Below are 25308 nucleotides of genomic sequence, written 5' to 3' on the forward strand. Positions count from 1 at the left end.
GCCCACTTAACTTGTAAGCTATAAATTAAATGTTGTACAACATTATAATTTTGAGTACTTAATGTAGGCCTCCTCTTGGGCAGTTTAATGTACAATGTTTCCTCATATTAAGCCCATCAATATATTGTGTATTTAAATTCTTAACACGCCACAGCAGTATAGGCTAAAATATGATGTAATATAGCGTTTATATTGAAGTAAAGTACCTCGAATGAGTAAGTGAGCTAAGTTAATCATCTCTGACTGGCCCATGGAGCAGTTCACTGTAGGGGAGGAAAAACTGAATGTTGCTTTATCAATCATTTTATCAGTACTAGAGAGTTAAGTTCATTTACTCAGGCCTTATTCTCATTTACAGTGATTAGGACACTGCTAAACAACTTACAGCATCTCGTCCAAACTTGTTATTTGATTTGGACAAAATTGAAAAGTTGTGGAATTACTTCACTAAGAGCTACATCACACTTAACAGTTCAGGGAGATTAAGAGCTACTACTATATTGGCAGTGATTAATGAAGTACAACAGCAAGTTAGAAACACAACACAACTGAGCCTGGCCAAAGAAAAACACTAAATCTCTCCACAACTGAACACAACATAACATACTAACTAATACCAGCTTAGCATCCACCAGTTAACATGCAAAACCACCAAACCAATCCTGTGAAGCGCATTTCAATGCACATACTATGTAAGATATGACATAAAAGAAAAGAAAACCCATCAAGGGTACAACACATGACATTTGCTTTTCTAATTAATGGCTACAGGCAGCCATATTGTGGGATAGAATATTCAACAAAAAATAAAAACTCTCTGTATAAGGTGTCAGGTGATGGCCTTAGTAGGATCAGCGAGACCGAGACCTATTGTACCTGCAGAATATTTATAGAATACTGTACAGCCTCAGGCTAAAGGGCTGCTGGATGACATTTCCTACTTTGTGAGCATCTGTCTTGATAAAGGAACAGTGAGCACATGGAGGGAACAAAATGGAGCCACACACAGGAAGAATGTCAATGAATGTACAGTATTTTGGAGGTGCATTCATTGTACACACTGAACACAGCCATAATAAGTAATCTGGAATGTATTTGAAGTATTAATCGATAATTTATATAACATTTAATCAATTTGATAACCAACATTGTCAATCTCTTGATTACCTCAATTTAGTGTCAATGCAGTTTGCACATTAAAGCCCCAATGCCCTATCATTAAACCAAGAATAGCTGCAACAATCATCAACATTTAAACAACCTAATGCAGCTCAAGTCCAGGCAGATCAAATTTATTAGTTGGTTCTAAACGTCTAAATTGCTCCCTGTATCAAACATGGTAATTCCAGCAGCTCTGATGTTTTGCTCATTGATCGTTGTTTTCCCTGCAGGAAACATTACCCAGACAAACTGAGCTTTTCATGTGGAATCAACAATGTCAACATCCTCTGGAAAATCAGAAAAATGGCAACAAAAATGCTTCCATTGAAATGGTGAGATCATTCTCACCGTATAAAGACTGTATATAAAGATGCATGTATAGGGTCAACACACAGATCTTTCAGAAATTCCTTTTGATTGTTGTAAAAACAACTCTAAAGCCAACTCTCCCCAAAGACCACTGTTACCCTCTCTATTAAAAAAAGATAAATATATGAAGCCGTAATTCTTTCGACCGCTAATCTATGCAAATGTACCCTTTACACAATTCATTTTTTCTTACTTTCTATGGTTAATGATAGTACATTAAGTATTTCTGATATATATACTCTGTAATATAACAGGTACAGGCACCATACAACTGTGTGGAGTTTTGTGTACATTAGTTTATGATAGTTTTATTTTAATTTCAGTCTGAATCATTGTTTTTCATTTGGAACTATGCCTGTATTTGTATTTGCACCTCACTTATTCAGATTTTCTTTCTACTTTCACTTTAATTCTTATATATTTCAACATGCATTTGTATTTAGTTGTACTACATATGACTATAGAATGGTACTGTGTTATGTATATATTCAGTGTCATAAATATTGAGCATTTCTTGTCAATAAAGAAATCCGCAACAAAATTCAGTTTGATGACAGTAAATAATATTGAACTGGTCAAAACAACTACTTTGGACAATCACATGTAAGTATTGCAGTACAACAAAGGAAATATGATGTGCTCTTACATGTAATGTTACATTTAGATGTAGATATATCTAATAACGGATACAGATTTGAGAGAGTATAGCTTTGGAAGGTTGGACCATGTGTGGACTTGATGTAGAGATACTACAACGTTGCTGGTATAAGCAGTGAGCATTCTGTCATTACCAGCAGGACAGGAGGTGTGTGTGGGTGTGAAGGGGTCACAGAGGTCAGGGTCAGTTGTGGATCAATTCTGCCAGGTCTTTCTTGCTGCTCTCCTTCCCCCTCCTCCTCAGCTCCATTGTCTGGCCCCGGGAGTGAGACTTCCTCTGCTGCTTCTTTGTTAAAATGACAGGCTCTAATAGAATAAATAAGGCACCTATTTTTACCTGGCTGCTGGCAGGGTCGATCACACTTACACACTTAGGAGTGCGCTGCTCCGGAGCTCGGTAAAGAGCTGACACCTGACACAGCCGCGGAGGGGGCTGAGGTCGAGGAAGGAGGTCATGTAATTGAGAGAGAATGTAGCGAGGACAACCGGGGGAGTCCATGACAGTGAGACAAAGTAAAGAGAGGAGGATGAGGAGCGGAGTAAGAGAGGAAGACCGATGGAGGAAACAATAGTAAGATAGTAAATTCACAGCAACACTGCTTGTGGTCGGTTTGCTGCAGACACGCCTTTCCTTGGGTCTGAAATTACCCTTCTGTAAAAGCTGTTTTCAATTTCATCTGACATTTCACAATTTAACAAGCTCTGTAATGTCACCTTTAGGGGCGTTTGAAGCAAATTTGAATTTTCATTGCTGTTGGAATGTTTTGACAGAAACTCCAAGGCATCTAATTAATTTTGAAGCCGTTTTCAAGCAAACTGGACTTCACACATTTTTCCTGTGCCAGGTCACTGAGTGAAGGAGAGAAGAACGCAGCTGAATAGGGCAAAATTTAATTCACATCCAGCCTGTGTATTTTATTTTATGAATTTCAAAATGTATAATTCGGAGGCAGCTATTTAAACATATTTGATATTAGTCATCAAATACTACGTTTAAAGATTTCCTACACTTGAGATGCTAGTATGGTCCAGCCTCTTGAAGTATTTGTTGGCAAACCAACACTTTATAGCAAACAAATAGTTGAAACAATTGAAGAATGGATGAAACCTCAAAGAGAATATTAATGTAAAGCTGTGGATTTGTTCCTTGGAAAGTCGACGGGGCATTGTCTTTTGACCTGGTGACTCCCAATGCATAGAATGAGAATTATTTGCTAAAAATCATCATCACTACTCGTGTGCTATAAATGAAAATGTCTATAACTGCTTTTCCTCCCAATAAATCAGGGCTTCCCATGAATTCATCAGTGTCTGTATCAACATTAGAAAGTATTTAAAGACCATTATTAACTCTCTATATAGCTCTGCTTTAGTTTCCTCCACTTACTAAACCCCACTATGGTCATTAGCTAGTTGCAAACTCTGAGTCTGCTCATTGCTAAACAGGTTGCAAACAGTGAATTTATCAAGGCTTTGTGTTGAAGCTGTTGCCTGCGGCTAAAATGAGTGTACACCAAATGGGCAAAAGTGAACTGAAATCACTAACTTTGTCAAATAGAAAACAAACGAATGCAACATTTAAACATTTTATAATTAATTGACAAACAAACAAATCTGGTTGATCATTCTTTGCTGGTTCATCAGCTCTTTTATAACAAATAGTCTAAAGATTTCTACTAAGCCACAAATATTAGTGCAGCTTCAAATTATTCAGTTACAGTCAATCGTACGGAAACCAATTTTATTCTGGTTATGTTGTTGCACCTTTTATGTAATCTCTTTAGCAGTCTTACTGTATGTGTGGCTCCAGAGGCAGCAGCGCAAAGTCTGGTAAATTCCCTCAATTGACGTCACTAGGGAACATGTTTAAATGATTACAAACAGGAAATAAATAAATTAAATTAAATCAGCAAAATGCATAAAATGGGAAAAGAATGGAATTGATACAAATATAAGAGTGTGGGAGTGCGGGCACATTTTAAATAAGATTTAGTTTAAGGCTGAAAACAAAGAGAAATATTTTTTTTGAAGTCATTCCCTGAACTAGTTTCTTTGATATCTAGCGGCAGTCTGTTCCACAACTTCGGAGCATCTTGTACAAAAGCTACGTTTCTGATATTCTTCTGCTTGTTGTTGGGAACCTCTGATAGACTTGCTGCAGGTGATCTCAGTGTTCTAGAGGGAGCATTGTTATCTAGAGTGTCAGCTACATAACTGAGTCATCTCCCATTCACAGCCTTGTATGTAAGGAGGAGAACTTTACAGTCAGTCCTTTGTTTAACAAACTGCTAAAACTGGACTTGTGTGTTCTCTCCTCTTGGTTGTGGTCAACAGCCGAGCTGCAGAATTCTGAATGAGCTGGAGTCTCTCTATTGTTTTCTTTGGGCGGCCTGTAAAATGTGTATTCCACTAATCCAGTTGGTTTGAATTCGTGCCCATATTTGCCCATAGTTGGTTTTAAAATATGTGGTTTCATACCTGGTTGCTGTTTTACTGTATTGTATACTATTGTTGTTGTTTATTATAAATTATTTATTCTGCCAAGGTTCTTTTGTAGGTGCGCACACATTCCCACCTTCATAGTTTTTTCCGTTTCGTCATAACTAATGTTCTGTCGCATACGTTGTTACAATTTGCATGAAAAGACATACAATTTTAGCAGTGTAATTAGGAAGAGTATGAATGACATTAAAAGGTAACCTTGAAACTCGGTCAGTTGTTATCTTAACAGTGCATTATCAAGATGTGTGCCTACAAAGGCAGGTGCACAACACACGTACGCCTGTTACACACACAGACGGCAGCACGCACACTATCACTTTGCAAAGCAGAAGATAACTAAAGCCACTTCCAACAGTCTTTTAAGGGCTTTAACTTTCCAATCAAATGTTTTTCCCCGATGCGATAAGGCGCTGCAACATGAGCAGAGCCGCGGCCGCTTTCCCGCTGCTCTTGTCTGATCTGTGGCGTGGTAATTGAGGTCATGTGTCTGACAATAGGAAACTCATATCACAAGCTAGTGCTGAGAAGAAAGTGCTATTAATCACCCGGACAAGGGATCATGCCCAAACACTGATACACGTACACAAACTCACACAAGAACACGCACGCACACTCAAACACAGAAAGCAGTTAATAGGCTATGGTCACATCTCTACAAAAATATAGCCGATGGTTGGTAAATGTGTAAATATATCTGAATGTGTGTGTGTGTGTGTGTGTGTGTGTGTGTGTGTGTGTGTGTGTGTGTGTGGGTGGGTGTGTGTGTGTGTGTGTGTGTGTTGTTTCCGAGCTGCTGTGTCATTCGGAAACAATTGGCCTCACTCAATTACTTTACAGACTGCAGCGTACTATGGGCTTCTTTCACCCGAGCTGCAGTCTTCTGAGTGTTTGTGCACAATTTGCCACAAAATATCACAGTTCCTGCAACGCCTATCATTGATTTTGTATAGAGGTGAAAATATAACCTAGAGAATTGGTTGTCCTAGGTAGCGGTCCAATTTCTATACTTATGAGAAGTTACAATCGCTGTTTGCTTTTCAGCCCACATAGTAGTTGAATGAATCTAACATCATATAATCCAGATAACTGTAATTCATACACAGAACAAATATTGTGTGAAATACTGGAAAAACTTCCAGGATGTGTTCTTTTCGTTTTTTTAAAATTCTGTTTACGTTTGATTAATCATAAACATAAATAAGCTTTCAAAGAGCTTACAGCAGCTCTACCCCAGGCAACTAAGATGCAGAAAATGATCAGCTCAGCTCCTTACTGAATATGGAGGGAGGCTGCAGTGGGGCACATCTTGTATTTGGAGCAAAGGCTGAGGACATGGATCATTAAACTCTCCTGTGAGCTCATTACTCCCTCCAAAAGGCCAGGACGTTTCCAAGAAGCCAGGAAGAGATTAAGAAAGATGACTCTGATTTTCACGTTTTTTTTGCCCAGTGGAATCTATTTATTTTCGGAGAAACTGATGGTGCCGGGCCACGTTGGAACGGTTGCCCACTTAGATTGGATCATTTCACATTTTCACTGCACCAACGTAATCACCATGTTCTCCGTTTGATGAGGAGAAATAAATCTCTGTTAGATTTCGCACCAGTTTGGAGCGTCGGATTTTTCAGTCCCACGATGATCAACTGGGATGTTTTCATTGTTGCTTTAACATGGGCACTGACCCCCAGAGGTGGGTGGTAACGCATTACATTTACTTCGTTACATGTAGTTGACTAGATTTTCAATAAATTGTACCACTGGGAGTAGTTGTTTTGCAGTATACTACGAAGTAATCCTATTTAATTTCACCTATGATGAAATTAAATTACCCACCACTGCTGATAACGACAGGAATGTATAGGCTGCAGACAAAATGTTCTTCTGTTGCTGATTACATCAAGAGGCAAGTGAAAGGAAGTGGTAGTTATGAGTAGAGTATTAAGTAGTTTTATCATGAGAATGAAGTGAAGTGGGTGACAGCCTTGGTGTCTGATACTCATCAGTACAAATAACCTCTTAGTTTTATACCTATATATTCAAAGATAAATATAAAAATACTTTGTACTGAACCTTCTTCTCGACATCTTTCCCTTGTCTCTAGAATGAGTTTTCCTGTCCTCACAGTTAAGTGGCTATGAGCATCTGACTGTGGTCATGATAATGGTCAAGGCTAAAATGTTATATAACTGGTATCACAAAATACAGAGGAGTCACGGATTCAGTCAATTGACTCAGTAAGGTCAGTTACACAAGTAGGCTGTAAGTCAGTAAGTAGGCTCCTGACAGAGATATGCAACACTGAGCTACTTGATTCTCACACAGTTTGTGGCCTTGCCATGCATTTTTTTTAAGTAGAGCTGTCTTTCTATGCAGGTTGCTCTTGAAATTAAAGGGAACTCATCAATTGGCAGTGTATTAATCAAATACCTTTAAGGTAATTCCCTCAATTACAGAGACAAATAATTTCCTCTGGAAGATCACAACAAACTATGGGCCCTGCAAAATTATGTTCTATTGGAAATTGTTCATGTTTTTATTAATTTGGCCCAATAATATGGTGGGATGTTTATAATTCATATACAAATAAATAAGAAAATACTTATTTATAAGAAGGCAATTTAAAATATCGGAATTAACTCTAAGTGTAATGAATAAACATAAAATTGTTCATGCTTTTTTCAGACTTACACATATTTCTTTGAAAAGGGGTAACAGGGAAATAATTCAAAACTGAACAACTGCAATTATTGTTGTGTTTTTTCAGGAACTATGAATGTTACTGGATTAAACAATTTACCACCATATCCCTGTGCAAATCCTACAAAAATCTAAAAACATGTGCATACTCATGTATAGGTGAACTTCAACAATGCCCAAGAACTGCTGAAAGTTGCAGGTGAACTGACACCAATCAAAGAAAGAGAAAGTACCTTGCTGTGATCATGGGGGAAAACTTCATGATTTACAAAGACGCAGCTGAAAAGAAGAACCGTGGCATTTTTTGTTGGGATTGTATTGAATCATTTAACGGTGCGTGCAACCAGTTTGCCAGAAGCTGAAAATGAAGAAAAATGCACTTTTCATAACGGCGTGAAAACTCAGTCTACTAATGCCATCTGTCAGTGAAGAGGTAAATGGGAGTAAACAGTGCAGCACGGCAGGTGGGGAATGGGGGGGGGGGGTCATCGGCCAAAGCAGGGGAAGAGAAGAAAAGTGGCTGAGGCAGAGGGAAAAGAAGAAAATGATTGTGGACAGTTTGGAGGCGCTGAGGTGAAATGGTGGCGAGAGACAGGCTATTACTTATCTGTGGTGTGACTTACTGAGAGAACAAGCAGAGGTAACAGGAAGACGGATGGCTGACACACGCCGGCGTTTTGGGGAACGGAACAAAAGACATTGGCTCTGTGATTGTTCATTTAAATAGAAGCGCTGCTGAAAGGTGCTTGTGCTTTCGTGTAATTGCTCGAGATGCTGCAAAGCCACACTCTGATCTACAGCACGCGCTCTACTTCAATGTGGGACTCTAACAGATGTTACATTGTTTGTCATGTGAGCTACACAATAGTGTGGTAATGTAACATGGCAACATCGTTTGAAGAGTGAACAGATGACAGAACTGCTGCTATTCGTGTACGTTTACTAAAGCTTTTACCTGGACATGTGTAATTAAAAGGCAACACCTGCTCAGCTACTAACAGTATCATCAACAGCCTGACCTATATTTAAAATATAAATAGATTTAAATATACTGTGTTTGTACTTTTGTTGAGTTTAATCGGTGTATACAGGTGGTGGAGGTAGAAGTATTCGAATGTTCTAATTTAGTGGAAGTGGATATACTACAGTGTTAAAATACCGTTGCAAGCAATAATCTAAAATTGAAAAAACAGTGCAAACAAATCGCAGTCCAACCATCAGATGTATTTGATGCATAAAAATGCTAACGCACCAATCTATTAAAAACTGAAACTGTGCTAAAAGCTATAGGAACAAATGTAGTAGAGTGAAAAGTACAATATGAAGTGAAGTGAGTTAATATGTTATATAACATGATAGTACTCAAGTGCACTATGCATACCTCAGAACTGTATAAACATAGTTAAGTATTGTTTTTACTAGCAAGATAAAAACAATATTTTTATGTTTATTTTTTTTATATAAACAAAAGCAGCTGTCTGTAAACTTTAACTTAAATCAGTGGCACTGGAGGTGTGGGGTTCCCTGTGAAGGGGCTAAGGGTTTTGCATCATTTCCTCAGTTTTTACTCTTATTTTCAGTACATTTGAAACAAACAGCATTTCCCTAATTTCCTTATTTATTGTAAATGTCATAACTATAAAATGTAAGACTTTTAATCAGATTTTTACCTCAAACGTTGCACATGGAAATGAGGTTGGTGTGGAAGGCTGCCATGTTAAGTTGCCATGGGTGGAAATTACATCTTGTGATGAAGTATAACATTGGCGTAATCAAATGAAATAAACAAAACACCAACCAAGCACCGTTTTAATTCTGTTCAGACATTTGATACCAGCCTTTGGTACTTGACAATGTTTGATACTTGGGTATTACATTTTGGTCTCTTCCAAATGACACATTGTGAGATGAGAAATGCATGTGTTTGTGTTTATGGTGCCCACAATACAACCCACACCCCAACCAAAACAATTAAAAAGGCCAACTTCCGTAGAAGATGAAGAAAGTATAAAAAGTGAAGGTTGAATCATGGGCCTCCAGAGGATAACTGATAGGCTTCCACCCTGGGAGCCCATTACTTTTCTCTAAAAAAGGGTACAACTAAGAAAAGAAAAGGAGAAGAACTTTGTGGAAAGAGGCCCCATGTGAGGTATAAATATTTCTCTTGACGAGCATTAACTCTTTTCAATATAATCATCCAGTTTCCCCAACACACACATTTAGCATCACAAGCCAAATATTTTATGGTGGTGAAAGTGTATGAATCGGTAAAATCAGTGGGTGCATAACAAACTGCCTGAATTAAACTGTTCACAATATCTTTGATGCTCAGGCCATTTTTGTTCCTATCTAAAAAAAAATCTTCATCATAACCACCCAGCTTGCGAGTGTGTGCTTCCTACCTTTGCTAATATCCTGGTACTCCAGCCACAGCTGCCTCTGGACCTGCTTGTTGGGGTACCAAATGGTGCAGGACTCCTTGAAGCCGTACACCGCCTCCTGTACGTAGTGGTTCCCGAACTCCCTGAGGATGGAGACAAAGTCACTCCGCTGCGTCGCCCCGTCCAGAGAATGGATGGCTGAGCTGAAGGCTGGGAAGATGGAAGGAAAAAGAATCAAACAAAAAAACCTGGATGAGATTCATGAAGAGTAGATGAATCAGAGTTTGTTGTTACAGGGAAAATAGAAAATCTGTTTTCTCTGTTTGTTTGGTCACTCCTTGTTTTCCTGAACAGCCAAACATTTTTTGATTTGTCTCACACCCCACAAAGCTGCAGCACCTCACAGACTGAGCACGGATCAGACAAAGAGTGATAGTGGTTTGTGACAGCACGCCAACTTTAACTGGGCTCACATCAGAATGCTAACATGCTCAAAATGAGTTTGCTAGCATGATGATATTTAGCACATGTCATGTTAACCAGATTAACCATATCTGTTAGTTAATTAATATGGTAACATTGGCTAAATGGTGTTGAACACAACCGTTGAGGGGGATGGGAATGTCAAGACTTTACTATTCTATTAATAATTCAATAAACATTCGGACAGCAGTATAAAAAGGTGAAGTTGTAGTGAGTGGGGGACTTACATAATTCAACCTCCGCGCTCAGTTTGTGTTCGCACCATTGTTTACTTAATGCGGTCGGCGTCAGGCTCCTGCGTGGGTGATGACGCCGACCCCAGTGCATGCCGGGTGGCGTGATGACGTCAGGGGCCCGGCGCGACGGGAACGTAATGACGTCCGGGACCCCGGGGCATGCTGGGGGGTATTTAACGCCATCTTGTTTGTTTTGATAGGATGCTAACTGATGCTAAATAAACGGAGCACCACTCGTGTTCCAGACTGGATGGAAGTTGTGATGTGCTTTATCTCAATTTCCACACTGGTGACCCTGACGTTCGTTTGATTGACGTTTTTCACAAACGGGACCTGACCATGGCTGTGCACGCTGTGGCCCTCAAACTCCCCGAATTCTGGGAAGCATCAGCGTCAGCATGGTTTGCCCAGACGGAGGCGCAGTTTGCCCTGCGGGACATAACAGCTGACACAACACGTTTCTACTACGTTGTGTCAGCTCTTGGAAGTTCAACAGCATCCCGGGTGGTGAGTCTGCTGAAACACCCTCCAGCTACGGACAAGTATGAGGCACTCAAAGCTCACCTGTTAAAGACTTTTGAACTGTCAGATGCTGAGAGAGCCAGCAGGCTTTTCTCCCTCCAAGGACTGGGTGATAGCAAACCATCTGAGCTCATGGACCATATGCTGGATCTCCTGGGGGAGCACAGCCCCCATTTTCTTTTCACCCAGCTTTTCCTGCGTCAGCTGCCTTCCCAAGTCAGAGCTGCGTTGGCCAACACCACAATCACAGACTGTAGACAACTGGCTGAAGAGGCTGATAAATTTTTTGTGGCGAGTCAAGAGCGCTATGTAATGGCCGCGTTTCTGGCACAGCACGGCGATCCAGTGACAATGGAGGATTCCACACTCATCGCAGCAACCTCTTCTCGTCGGCAGCTACCTTCAGGCTACCAGCAGTCTTCAGGTCGGCAGCAACCTTCAGGCCCCCAGCAGTCTTCTTTAGGCTTGTGCTTCTACCACGAGAAGTTTGGACCGAAGGCTTATAGATGTCGGCCGCCCTGCAGGTTCGGCGGGTCGGGAAATGCCAGGGCCGGCGCTCAGTAGTGGCCATGAGTGTCGGCCACATCGGCAGGCTGCTGTTTATCCGGGACAACATCTCCGGACAACGTTTCCTGTGCGACACGGGAGCACAGAGGAGCGTCCTGCCTGCATCCCGTTTGGATATGGTGACCGACAGCCACGGGCCCCCTATGGAAGCGGCTAATGGGACCCCCATCCGCACCTATGGACTGAGGTACGTTGAGTTGTGTTTCGGGGGGCATCGGTTTGGCTGGGAGTTTGTCACGGCAAAGGTCGCCATTCCCCTCCTTGGCGCTGATTTTTTGTGTGCGCATGGACTGTTGGTGGATGTAAAGAACCGCCGTTTGATCGACGCCGTCACGTTCTGTTCTTATACGTGCACACTCGGCGGGGCTGGCTCCATAGGACTGTCTAGCATGCTGTCCACACCGGATGACTTCCACCGTTTACTGGCTAGTTTTCCATCACTCACTCAGCCCACTTTCTCCGCGTCTGCCGTGAAGCATGGTGTGGAGCACCACATCGCCACTACTGGTCCACCCGTCTACGCCCGTGCTCGCCGCCTCGACCCGACCAAGCTTGCCGTGGCTAAGGCCGAGTTTTCCAACATGGAACGCCTGGGAATAGTCCGCCGATCCGACAGCCCGTGGGCGTCACCCCTTCACATCGTCCCCAAGCCTGGTGGTGGCTGGCGCCCATGTGGCGACTACAGGCGGCTTAATGAGGCAACAACGCCTGACCGATACCCAGTCCCGCACATACAGGATTTTTCAGCACACCTGGCCGGGATGGTGATTTTTTCTAAGGTAGACCTCGTCCGGGGCTATCATCAGGTGCCTATGCACTCACTGGACATTCCAAAAACAGCGGTGATTACGCCGTTCGGGCTTTTTGAGTTCCTAAGGATGCCGTTCGGACTTAAAAACGCAGCCCAAGCTTTTCAACGCCTCATGGACTCTGTTTTACGTGACCTGCCTTTTCTTTTTGTGTATTTGGATGACATTCTGGTGGCAAGCACGTCCGAATCTCAGCACCGGTCGCACCTCCGAATGCTTTTTGAGCGGCTCAACCAACATGGCCTGATTGTTAACCCTGCTAAGTGCCAGTTTGGTCGCTCCACCATTGATTTCCTGGGACACAGAGTCACTAAGGACGGCGCAGTCCCTCTCCCATCAAAGGTGGAGGCGGTCACACGTTTTCCACGCCCGCTCACCGTGAAAGCCCTGCAGGAATTCCTTGGCATGGTGAACTTTTATCATCGGTTCATCCCTCGAGCCGCTCAGCTCATGCAGCCCCTGCACGAGGCCTTGAAAGGCAAGCCCATGCACGCTGTGGCCTGGACTGAGGGCAGGGATAAGGCTTTTGCTGACACTAAGGCAGCCCTTGCGCACGCCGCTATGCTGGCACATCCTTCTGCCACAGCCTCCATCGCCATCACCTCAGACGCCTCGGATTACGCTGTCGGGGCTGTCTACGAGCAGTGGGTAGGCGGGGCCTGGCAGCCGCTTGCTTTCTTCAGTCGACAACTGCGCACCAACGAGCGGAAATACAGCACGTTCGATCGGGAGCTGTTGGGTCTCTACCTCGCCATCAGACACTTCCGTTTCCTGCTGGAAGGTCGACACTTCACCGCTTTCGTTGACCACAAGCCGCTGGTTTTCGCCATGGCCAAAGTGGCTGAGCCGTGGTCCGCCCGCCAGCAACGTCACCTGTCCTACATCTCCGAGTTCACCACGGATTTACAGCACGTGGCCGGTAAGGACAACCAGGTGGCGGACTGCCCCCCACGGGCTGTGGCAGGAGCAGTCCATCTTGGCCTGGATTACGGCCGCATGGCAGCGGACCAGACCACAGACCCAGACTTACACACCCTGATGACCTCGACTACAGGTTTGAGGATAGAGGACGTCGTGTTTGGGGAGGCTGACACCACGCTCCTGTGTGACGTCTCCACAGGCAGGCCTCGGCCGATCGTGCCCACGGGATGGAGACGCCGCGTTTTTGATGCCATCCATGGCCTCTCCCATCCTGGGTCAAAAGCGTCGCAGAGACTGGTGGCGGCGAAGTTTGTTTGGCACGGCCTCAAAAAGGACGTTAGAGACTGGGCTGCCACTTGTCTGGAGTGCCAACGGGCCAAAGTGCACCGACACACTAAAGCCCCGTTAGAGTTGTTTCCGGTGCCAGAGAGGCGGTTTGATCATGTCAACGTGGATCTGGTTGGCCCGCTGCCCTCCTCTCATGGTTTCACCTACCTGTTCACCATGGTTGACAGGACCACCCGTTGGCCTGAGGCTGTGCCACTGACATCACTGACATCCGTGGAGATGACACGGGCATTTATCGGCACCTGGGTTGCCCGCTTCGGCACCCCTCCGGACATATCCTCTGACCGGGGTGCGCAGTTCACGTCTGAGCTGTGGAACACGGTGGCCCAGAGCCTCGGAGTGAAACTCCACCGCACGACTGCATATCACCCGCAGGCTAACGGACTCTGTGAGCGGTTTCACAGGTCGATGAAGGCTTCACTTCGGGCTGGCCTCAAAGACTGCAACTGGGTCGACAAGCTCCCGTGGGTGATGCTGGGCATCAGAACTGCACCAAAGGAAGACCTGCAATCCTCATCCGCGGAGCTTGTCTATGGCCAGCCTCTGCGGGTTCCAGGGGATTTTGTTCCTACCTCCAACGTTCCTTGGGCTGCGGCTCCCCAGCGGGCCACGCTACTGGACAACGCGAGGCTTTTCGCACCTGTCCCTACTTCCCGGCACGGCCTCCCTCAGTCGCACACCGCTGGGCTTCAGAAGGCTGAATACGTTTTTGTTCGCCACGACGCTCATAGGGGACCACTAAGGCCGCCCTACGAGGGCCCATTTCGCGTGTTGGAGAAGGGGGACAAACATTTTGTGGTGGACATGGGAGGCAAGCCGGAGCGACTCTCCATTGACCGCCTCAAACCAGCTCATCTGGACGTGGCTAAGCCCGTTGAAGTAGCCCAGCCCCCACGACGCGGGCGGCCTCCAGTTAGGCATCCACCCCCTGTTCCCCTTATCAAACCTCCCACACTCCATGCCCCACACTCCTGTCAAGGCGGGATACCTACCACGGTAGTGTCTCCTCCACCCCCTGTAAAACGCAGTCGTTTTGGCCGGTTAATACAACCACCTGTGTGGTGATATTTTTTGTCTGCTATGTTGAATTCTGGGGGGACGTGTGTAGTGAGTGGGGGACTTACATAATTCAACCTCCGCGCTCAGTTTGTGTTCGCACCATTGTTTACTTAATGCGGTCGGCGTCAGGCTCCTGCGTGGGTGATGACGCCGACCCCAGTGCATGCCGGGTGGCGTGATGACGTCAGGGGCCCGGCGCGACGGGAACGTAATGACGTCCGGGACCCCGGGGCATGCTGGGGGGTATTTAACGCCATCTTGTTTGTTTTGATAGGATGCTAACTGATGCTAAATAAACGGAGCACCACTCGTGTTCCAGACTGGATGGAAGTTGTGATGTGCTTTATCTCAATTTCCACAAAGTGATTATATTATGGATCGTATAGAGATTAGTGAGTGATTGTGGATGCAGCCACTATCTTATTTCGACAAGTTAGCAATGGTTAAGCGAGCTAGCACCATTAGTCTGACAGGTATTTGGTCGTCAATGAAATTAAAATGACAAATAATCACTTGTAAAAACATTAGTTGCACCACATTACACAACAATCCATCCAATATTGTCAAGAAATGTTACTCAAAACCATTAATGTCAAATTCATAGGAGTGCTGGAGGAAGTATGCGTAGATCACTGAGATCAGGATACATTTTCGTGGGGTTATGAATTTCCCCATGTGCCTATACATCTTATAGCTGTTGAGCTATTTCACGGGACAGGTGAAAACGTAACAACTGCTGGTGGATCAAGTCAGGGGTTGCTAAAGTCTCCAGGAGAAATCTTTTTAGCTTATAAATCAAATAGTTCATGAAATATTTCAGTCTGGATCAAAGCAGAAGTCTGACTGGCTGACAACCATCTCTAGAGCCATGTCGCTTTCAGTAGTCAGAGGCATCTTAAATTGGAAAATTTAAATTGTTTTTGTCAAATATTTAAATATTAAATCAAATGGCATAAATATGACATGCTTGCTCAAAAGAAACAACATAGTCCCAATACCTTCCTGGGTCTTTTTGATAGTACCCTATCTGTATGAAGCATCAGATGCTGACAAAGTTTGGTATAAATACATAAAAAATGCATCATGGGGGGCCCGAGACAGAGAGGAGTTTTGTTTTGTAGTTTCAAACAGAATACAGAAACTTTCACATTTACTCTTCTCTGCTTCTTCTCTACTGCAACTTTAATCTTGTTGTCAGCATTTCTCCTTTTTTCTCTATTATGAGTTGTCTTGTCTTCACAGTGGGTGCTATGTTTTGAACTGGACCAGTTGACCACAGGGAAACCAGAAACAAAAATGAGCTGTGAGCATCTGATTGTGGCAATGATAATGGTAAATATTTCAGTGGTATCACAAAAAACAGAAGAGTTATGAATTCAGGAAACTCACTCAGTAAGGTCATAAATGTCAGACAACACTTTGGTGACCAGAGACACAATAGGTACTGAGTAAAGATGGATTCAAGGTGTATGAATATTAAGCTTTAATGTTCAGAAGTTTTTAAATTAGCGCTTTAACATTTCACTTGACAATGTGGTTTGTTGCTCACTGCTCCTCACTGAACAAATATAAAAATGACCACATGAAGTTGAAAAGTCCAAAAGCTCTTAGGCAAGCTAGTAGGTGGACCTTGAGTTGTTGTGTTATGTGCTTGAGAATCGATTGTCATGATCAACGTCTGAATAACTCCATTTTACGAAATGGGTTTAGAGTCCGAGACAGTTTCATCATTGACATTTCCATGGCAACTGAGCAACTCAATCTGCTGAAGAGGATGGTGTGATGTGGTTGAAAGCACCTGAACAAGCAGGTAAGAGAACTTGGACTTGATAATGTTTTTGCCAACTGATTTGACCATTGTCAAGAATCAGCGCTCAAGCTGAAATCAGTTTTATTACCGATATTATCTTGAAATTAAACAAGCCTCGTACTTTAACCACTTCTAAAATGAAAATAAAAATGAATCCTGTGGTTTAGAGATTGTTTTTTTAAAGATTGCCTTGATCTGAAATGTGTGTCCCATGAGGAACCAGAGCTGGAATGACAGGTTTTCACCAACGCCAGTGGAATCAAAGGACTTTGAAACTAATGAAACTAATTCTGTCCGAGTTTTTTTATTTGTAATGACATATTGAATACAAGAAATTATTATATTTATTTAATTCTAGTGATTTCACTGACTGGGCTGCAGAGCAGGAAAATAAAGTGCACAAGAAAGCATGTTTGACATGATACGCTGACCACACTGTAACAAAATGACTGTGTGCTCACTGCGATTCTCTCTTGGCAAACACCGGAAAGCAAAAGTGCAATAGCAGTTTATCATTATCATTTCCAGGAGAAGCAGTATTAATATCTCAGCACTCACGCTCCGCTCGCTCTTACTTCTCCTCTAAAATTAAATTAGGAGGCTACTGAAGTGAGAGACAGAGAGCGCAGTGAGGATGAGCGATGGGCTTTGCTATCAGATGTAAAAATCAGAGGCCTCCCCCCCTCCGGTGGCTGCTGAAAAATGATGAGCTAAAGTGGGAAATAGGAGGAAGAAAAAAAAGACGGAGGCTGCCGTGTCTCTTCTGAGTGAAGAGAAAAATAGAAACTGTATCCTCAGCAGACACGGCAGCCACTTTCAAACCGCAGCAGCGCCACTGGAAATGCATTAGAGGTGTCATGGCTGTATTTACAGTAGGGGGGGGGGCTGCACTCATCAGAATGAAAACTATTTATGATGCGTTTCTGAATAATGCATGTGCATAAAACAGGACCAAGAATCTAAATTCATTAACAATACACTACCCCCAGCCAAGGAGAATGATCGAGTGCAATATTTCAACACGTTTTTACAATATCCTGAAACACTGCCAACAGAAGAAGTTACGTATTGAGGCAAATTGAAAAGAAAGAAGTCAGACATATTTTTTTATTTAACAATACAGTTAGTAGGGAGAAAGCCATCAGCAAATATTCAGTATAATCCATGATGTGTCAGCAGCCAGGAGCAGCCTTCAGAAGAAGTGCTGCTTGACTAATACCTATCCACAGTTATCTTATTCTGTGAAGTTTCCATGGCAGGCGCTGTCAGATTGCCTTGGTCTTGCTATGGATACAAAGCTTGTGATATGTGACAGGCTATCACAGAGACAAAGACGAAGCCCAGGGAAATAAAACGAGATACACATTTCTGTGAGCTGACCTCTTTTCTATCCATCCGTCAACCTATCCATACATATCTGTCATCCCATTTGCATGTGACATCAACTTTTTATCTCTGAAAATGCTCCTATTTAAGAAAAACCCTCCTGTGAATTCAAGAACCTCTTGATTTTTCTTTTTTTTTAAATAAATGAGAGAAAGACGGAACTGATGTGAATATCCGGAATATCAAGGCTGCTCTGTTTGCCTGCTGCCAAATCCACTGGTGTCACATTCTACCGTTCATAATAAATATATTGTCCTAACCTGTATTTCTCAGAAACAGGCTCAATGACACAATGCCATACAGATACACAAATTAATGGTTTTGCACACATGCTTCTGGTGAATAATATATTTGCTATTATTTGTATGTGTATAAGTACATGTATAAACTTTGGTGCTTAATAGGACACACCGTGTGTATCATTTGTATGAATAGTGAACACTTTATAGGACGTCAGTCCTTGAAAGTCTTACTAATCCTTGTGCATACGTTTCTATCAATGAAACTTCTAGTGAAAAAAAATGTTGACAACAATCATGCAATAACACCTAATCCTTTGCCCCACTGATGCTCCCATTAGGAAATGTCATTAGCCATTCTAATGGGTTATCATATCATTCATATGCCGATAACACACAAATATACATGTCCTACAAGCCAGATAACGTCAGCCGCGTGAGTCTCCTAACCGAGTGCCTGTCCGCCATTAAGGAATAACTTAACTTCCTTCAGTAAAATTCAAGTAAAACTGAAATAATAAGTCCCGACCAGCTAGCAGGCAGAGCCCTATCATTTCTTGATCTTCCATCTACGAAACATTCTTAAATTCTATCTCTCCAGGGCTTAGAAAAACAAATACATGCCTTTGTTTTCTCCCACCTGGATTATTGCAACACCCTGTATACTGTACATGCCTCAAGCAAACAGTAATAACTCATTTGCAGGTTGTTCAAAAAACTGCTGCTCGTATTTTAACGAAAACAAACCGTAGGGCTTGTCACGCCAATTCTTGCGTCCCTTCACTGGTTCCCAGTTAAATTCAGGATTGATTTTAAGATTTTCTTAATAACTTTTATAGGTCAACATTGGCTGGTCACCACACACATTTTGCAGCTTTTGACTCGCTATTATCCTGATCGTAACCTGAGATGGGCCAGTCTGTCCCTGTTGGCTGTCCCTAGGTCAAGGCTGGCTTCTCAAGGTAACCACGCTTTCTCTGTCAGGCCCCGAGGCTCTGGAACTTAGCTCACCAACTCACTACTGATCTTTAAATCACTACTCAGAACTTATTTTTTACAGGAATAGCATTTTTAACTCGCAACTTGTAATTATTTTCATTATAACACTCTGTCATATACAGTCTTGTTGTAGAGTGAGAGCAAAACACAGTTTTTTATCTTGTTTGGATACATCCGTCTTCATGAGCACCCTGACTAATGGTGACTCTGGATACTATTGGATATTTAAATATATTTAACAATCAATGTAGGAGTTGAGGTTGCATTTTAAAATAGCCATTGCATGCTTTATGTTACAGCTCTTTGTCCCTCTTGTTAAGCTGGGCTTGTTTGAGTAGGTTTTTAGCTTGTGCCCTTTAGAAGCGACATTTTGCTTATTTGTGATTAAAGGGGAGTTGACTCTCACCCATTTATCGCCCTGCAGGGTTCCCTCCAAGCACCACAGCTGAAGCACCACCAAGATCAGTCGATAGTGAACGGCTTCAACACAAGTTTAATTGGATACGATGGACCCAACTCAAACCATTTAGCACTACTTTACAAAACTGGCAGCAACGCACCCTGTGGTGATGTTCTTTAAATGTTCAAGAGTTTTATTATCATAAAACTACTTCTGGTGCTACTTAGAAGAGATTCACAAATGTGCATATTTTTTCTGCAGGCAGTTCACGCATTAGACTTCATTTTCTTCTTCTGTACGCACAAAGTATTTAATGTTACACACCTTTAGATCCATTACATCTCTTCGATTCAACAATTCAGTTCATTTTATACTAAACCATGAGCACAACTCAATCTGACATTCAATGATTGTAAAGCTCCCTGCCAGGAAGCACGAGTTAAGACAGCAAATACACTAAGAGGAGTATTATCGGCTATTAGCTTTGTCAGTCATGCTATCTTAATCCATAAAGACCACGTGCAACATCTGCTTATCTATACCTTTAAAACCGGTTGAAATGTTTGCATGGTCCTCCCTATAGATGTCATCATTTACAAGAAATGTGGTTGATGAAATCAGCCACATTTTGACTCTCAAAAGTCAAAATGGGAGAGTCAAAATGCATTATGTGAAATGTAGTTAATTTGTTTGTTGGTGCTCTAAAGAGTTATTAAAAAGGCGTTTAGATGATGGCTAAGGGATGGGAGAGATTACAGCAGATTACAGCAGTGTTTCACTGACAAAAACAACAATGCAAATAGCAATGAAGAAGATCACTGATGATATTAAAAAGTTTGTATTTATTTCATGTTAATATCTGCTTCAGAGGCTGATATATTAAAGTTTTTGTTAACGTTGACAACTCAGCACCTTGGGTCTTAATGGGTTTAGCACAGCCTTTTGACTGGCATTGTTATTGTGACAACAGTGGCACCACAAAGCAAAATACTCTTATTTGGAGGCACAACATTTTAAGTGCTTTTGACAAGACGTAGAAGGAATTTGGCAGTTAATAAAAAATATTGTTTTGTGTCACCTGATGTTGCTTTGGTTGTGTATTTGTTCCATACTCAACAAGCACATTTGCAGAGATCTTTGATGATAGTTATAGGTTTTGTCATTCTGGTGCATCAATTAGGTGAATGGTATATTTTTAAATGTGGAATTTAAGATGTTAATCACATAAATACTAAATTAAACACTAAGTACTCAAGCTGTCACTATGAGCTGCAAACTTTGACGTGTCATATTAATTATAATATTATAAATAACTGATAGCCAGAGATGTTTTTTTCTTCCAAGTAAACATGCGGGATTCTAAGCTACAGAGACCAGGGCATTGTCTCCTCCGGCTTAAATAAGCAATCAGCGATGACAAATGATATTTATAATTGATTTCCAGAAGCACAGGCTGACTTACCTTGAGAGAGGACCCACTGATTGAGTTTGACGTGGTAGAGCACAGAGCGGAGACTCCAGTGCTGGACAAGGGGATAGCCAGACACCTCACTGTAGTTCACCATACCTGCATAAACACACACACACACACACACACACACACACACACACACATGGTTATTAACATGAATACAGTCCTTGGTGCCAGAATAAATCCTGGCTCAGGGTACTTCAACACCTCACCTCTGAAAAACATACAGATACATATTAATGCAATATTTACTGAAGAGAAGGTTATAGTTCTCAGTGGGATCAAGTGTGGCCCTATATCTCATTCTTGTTTACTCTACCTAAGGAATCAGGAAAGAATATTCAACAAATATTAACATTTTAAAAGATGACAGTAGAGAGACACAAGGGAAGTCTGCCATGTAGGATTAAAGTGGAGCCTGAACTGCAGCTCAACCCCACCAGAAACATAAATACACAGGGAATGGTAACATTAATGTAAAATGTGTTCACAGATAGTGATTTAGTAGAAGGCAGGGTGTTGAAAGTGAGACTAGTATCTCACTTAATAATACAGCACGTTCATATTAAAGGAGAATATTTTCATATCAGTTTCACACAGATTCTTCTAACGTTTCCCTCAAAACCTCCAAAACAAAATTTCATACATTTCTTAAACGTGCTCTCTTTACCGCACAACGTTTCTGAATAATGCTGAGAATTTAAATGATGTACAAATGAGAAAAAAAGGCTTTTAACAACTCAGTGTTGTTTTCCATGTCTAATAAAAACTATTGAGTAGAAAAACAATGTATGTATGACCCTTAGTGTATCATCAAAATGTCAGTCAGACTCCAGTAATTGTTATTATTTACTTAAGTTAATTATCACAATATCGGCCTGGGGAGAGAGAACATTCGCAAATCACCACCTACACAACAACTGCTACAACCCCTCGCAGGAAATATTCTATATTCACTTATGAAATGTCAAAGTTCAACAAAATTCATGTATTATCATGATTTCTGTTAAGAGAAGGACAGTTATTCGCAGAGAAAATCACAAAGAAAATCTAAATGCAGTGAAAGCTGGAAGCAGGAATGTTTTTTTGATAAATTGTGAAAAGTGAGTCGTTATCTGTCAGTCTTGGTACATGTTGGCGGACTCTCCAAAGAATCTCAAAGAAATATTAGAATTTTGCACATTTTCAGCTGCGGTTGTAAATTTGGGACTTGAACATAAATTGATTCAAAGTAACAATAGTTTCAATATTTCGAGTCAACATCCGAGATTCCGTTTCTCAGTCACTGTAAATCTTTATTCTGCAATCACACCACTTTAACACGTCGGTGCAGCTGTCCAATATACTGCCACCATATCTTTTCATGTGGGTTTTAAACAGAGTTCCTTTACAGCTCAGTATATTATCCATATTGATTTTGTCTCATTTACCAATCCTTCAGTTGCTGAGATCCATACGATTTCTCATGTTGACTCACTGCACGGTCTATCAGATGTCATGCACGCGCGCTGACCAATGACCTGTCATCTTATCTACGGCAGCAAACAGTCAGGAGCACATAAAGCCTGACGGACATGTAAATGAAACAGCAATGAGACACATGAGGGAAGAGGAAATACATAAATCATTCGCCGCAGGGGGAGAGACCCTCTGCTGTTCCGAGTCAAGTGTTAAAGGACCAATCAGCGTCTATTTTAAGAGCATGAGGGGAAAGCAGATTCTTTGTGTTCACAGAAAGTGACAGCATCCTTCTCAATCCTGTATCCTTTTACATTAAATAATGAAGTATTTTATTAAAACAACCTATATAAATAAGATGCATTCATTATAATTACATTTGTCTGCAATATTTCAATCAGTGGCAAGACCTCTCTATCTTTTTAGCAAGCAGGATCAGGCTTTAACATTAACATCACTTATTTTGTCCATAGCAGAGGTGCAGAATATAAATCATCTCATCTCCCATGGCAACTCAGAGCCGTGTCATGCTGCACCGGTGGGATTACAGCCATACATCAATGTGACTGCTCCCACTGTGTTCACAAGCACATCCAGAAGGTATCTGGATAAGGCTTGGTGACTGAGACGCGTTTCCCGCAGACGCAGGCGTGGAGGAGAGGAAAGAGAAAGGGAGACGAGAGCGAGGGGAAATGAGAGGAAACGTGCGGGGGAACGCGAGCGGCGGAGATTAGGTTTTAGCGGGTGAGAGATAAATTGAGGCATGAGAGGAGGACAATATGAAAGGCGAAGGCAGCAGAGGTGTATCAACTGTGTGGATGAGGGAAGGGGGGGGGCAGCAGTAGAATATGGATTAAGGAAAGCATCACTGTCATCTCCAGTGGAGGGCGGTGGTTCGGTTGTATTGTGCAGCTATGAGGAAATAAACATGAGAATTTTGTGATGCATATTCAGAATTGAAGACTTCCTCGGACACTGACTATCACCCATTATATTATACATAAAAAACAATATATATTATCATATATATTGTTTTCTCGGTTGCGTCGTGGTGGCTGGATTATGTTGACATGATTATTTTTTTAATGAAGTGCAACATTTATAAACTGCACCAGTGTGAACGTGCAGGACTGTCACACCAGATGCTGTGGTTTGCCATCAACACAAGTAGTTTGGTTGAGGTGAGGGAAAGATGGTGGGTTTCGGTTGAATGTTCATGAAGTTGTTAAGTCTCAAGTGACTGTACTACTTTTCTGTATTAAACACAGTCACAGCCTTTCCCCAACATTAACTCACAACTTAACATGGCCATACATTATGTCACGTTTGATTTTCAGCCAGAAAAATTAATTATGTCTATGAACGTACCTGTGACAGGACAAATATATTCATATAATGTAATTTGGTAACATCAAGTTACGTTTTCTTCATATTTACTGTATTTAATATTAATTGTTGTGGTTCAGTGTGAATTTTGTAGGAGACGATGTTGCCAGAGGATGAAGTTCATTCATGTTTTTAGATGTCAAGAAATCAACTTCTGGGTTATTTGAACAGATAATCGTTGACATCTGATTTAATGTTTTTTTCTTTTCTTTCTATTATCACATCAACATGCTATTCTTATCCTTCAATGACTGAAGACTAATTTTGAATTATTTCAAGCAGGGTGCTTTGTCACGACATGTTATGGACAAGATGATGGTGTGTAAAGATTTGGAAAATCAAATGAAACAATCAATCAATCAATCAAATTTGATTTGTATAGCCCATATTCACAAATCACAATTTGTCACATAGGGCTTTAACATGGTGTGACATTCTCTGTCCTTAACCCTCAACAAGAGTAAGGACATACTACTAAAAACCCTTTTAACAATGACATAGATATAGATTAAGTTTATTACAGTTACATCGTTTTCTAGGTGAGGATAGGCTTGGGTGGGTATGGGTATACATTAGGATGTGAGGCTGTGTCTTGAGGTTTTGTTTTGTTTATGCCAATTATTAAAAAAGACTTTCAGCATTGTAGCCTTTAACAAAAGAAATGTAATTCACCGTTGCAGCACAATCGTTTAATAGTATTACAAAAGCATAAATATGTTACTCTGTGAGCGCATTGTTCACTGCAGTTGTAAGCAAACACTACTTGAAAACAATGTGTTGAGGTAACAGATTATATATTGTGTTTTTTGTCTCGTGATGGTAAAATGAATGCTTTAAACAAGCACAGAAACATTTGTATAAAAACTCTCTAAACTCCCCATAAAAATCTAAAGTGCTGCAAATAAGCAAAGACGGTCAGTTATTGTATGATATTTAGTTTGTCCCTACAAAATTCTGTGTAGGCCCCTTCCAAATATGGAATATGGAATAAATTTGTAACTTTATTTCTCCCTCACATGTAACTTTGGGGCCTCAACACTAAAGTGCATTGTTTTGGACCTTGCACACATGACCAGAGACGGACCCCTGTCCTCCTCACTGCAGCGGCAAACTGCTGGAGGACGGCTGTGATTTAGACAATAACCATGTTCATTATTTATTATTGATCTTTTATTATTGAACTTTTACACCTGTTGCTTTATTAATAACAAAAAGGTGCCTCTCTCTTGTCTGACCAACTGAAAAACCTTCAAACATTTCACTTCTATCTCAATATTTATTCAATAGGATTACAGAGAATACTATATGTTTCATCTTACAGTGCAAACAGAGTTCAGTCTGTGTTTTGTGAGACATTCACACTGTAGGGAGCTGACTTGAATAAAAGTTGGACATTTTCAGAAAATACTCTTTCTTGAAAATTACTAATTTCCGACTTGTGCTTTGT

General features: G+C 41.7%; 1 protein-coding gene across 1 annotated transcript in view; it reads right to left on the bottom strand.

The window, feature by feature from the left end:
- astn1 (astrotactin 1) overlaps positions 1-25308 on the bottom strand; it is a 406706-nt gene that overhangs the window by 142106 nt on the left and 239292 nt on the right. Inside the window, exons 17-18 of the mRNA XM_061084738.1 lie at positions 21009-21113; positions 9789-9977 (exon numbers count right to left, since the gene is read on the bottom strand). Of these exons, the coding sequence (XP_060940721.1) occupies positions 9789-9977; positions 21009-21113 (294 nt within the window). The remainder of the gene's footprint in view (positions 1-9788; positions 9978-21008; positions 21114-25308) is intronic.

Source organism: Limanda limanda, chromosome 13 (genome assembly GCF_963576545.1).
Source record: "Limanda limanda chromosome 13, fLimLim1.1, whole genome shotgun sequence".
Classification (NCBI taxonomy): domain Eukaryota; kingdom Metazoa; phylum Chordata; class Actinopteri; order Pleuronectiformes; family Pleuronectidae; genus Limanda; species Limanda limanda.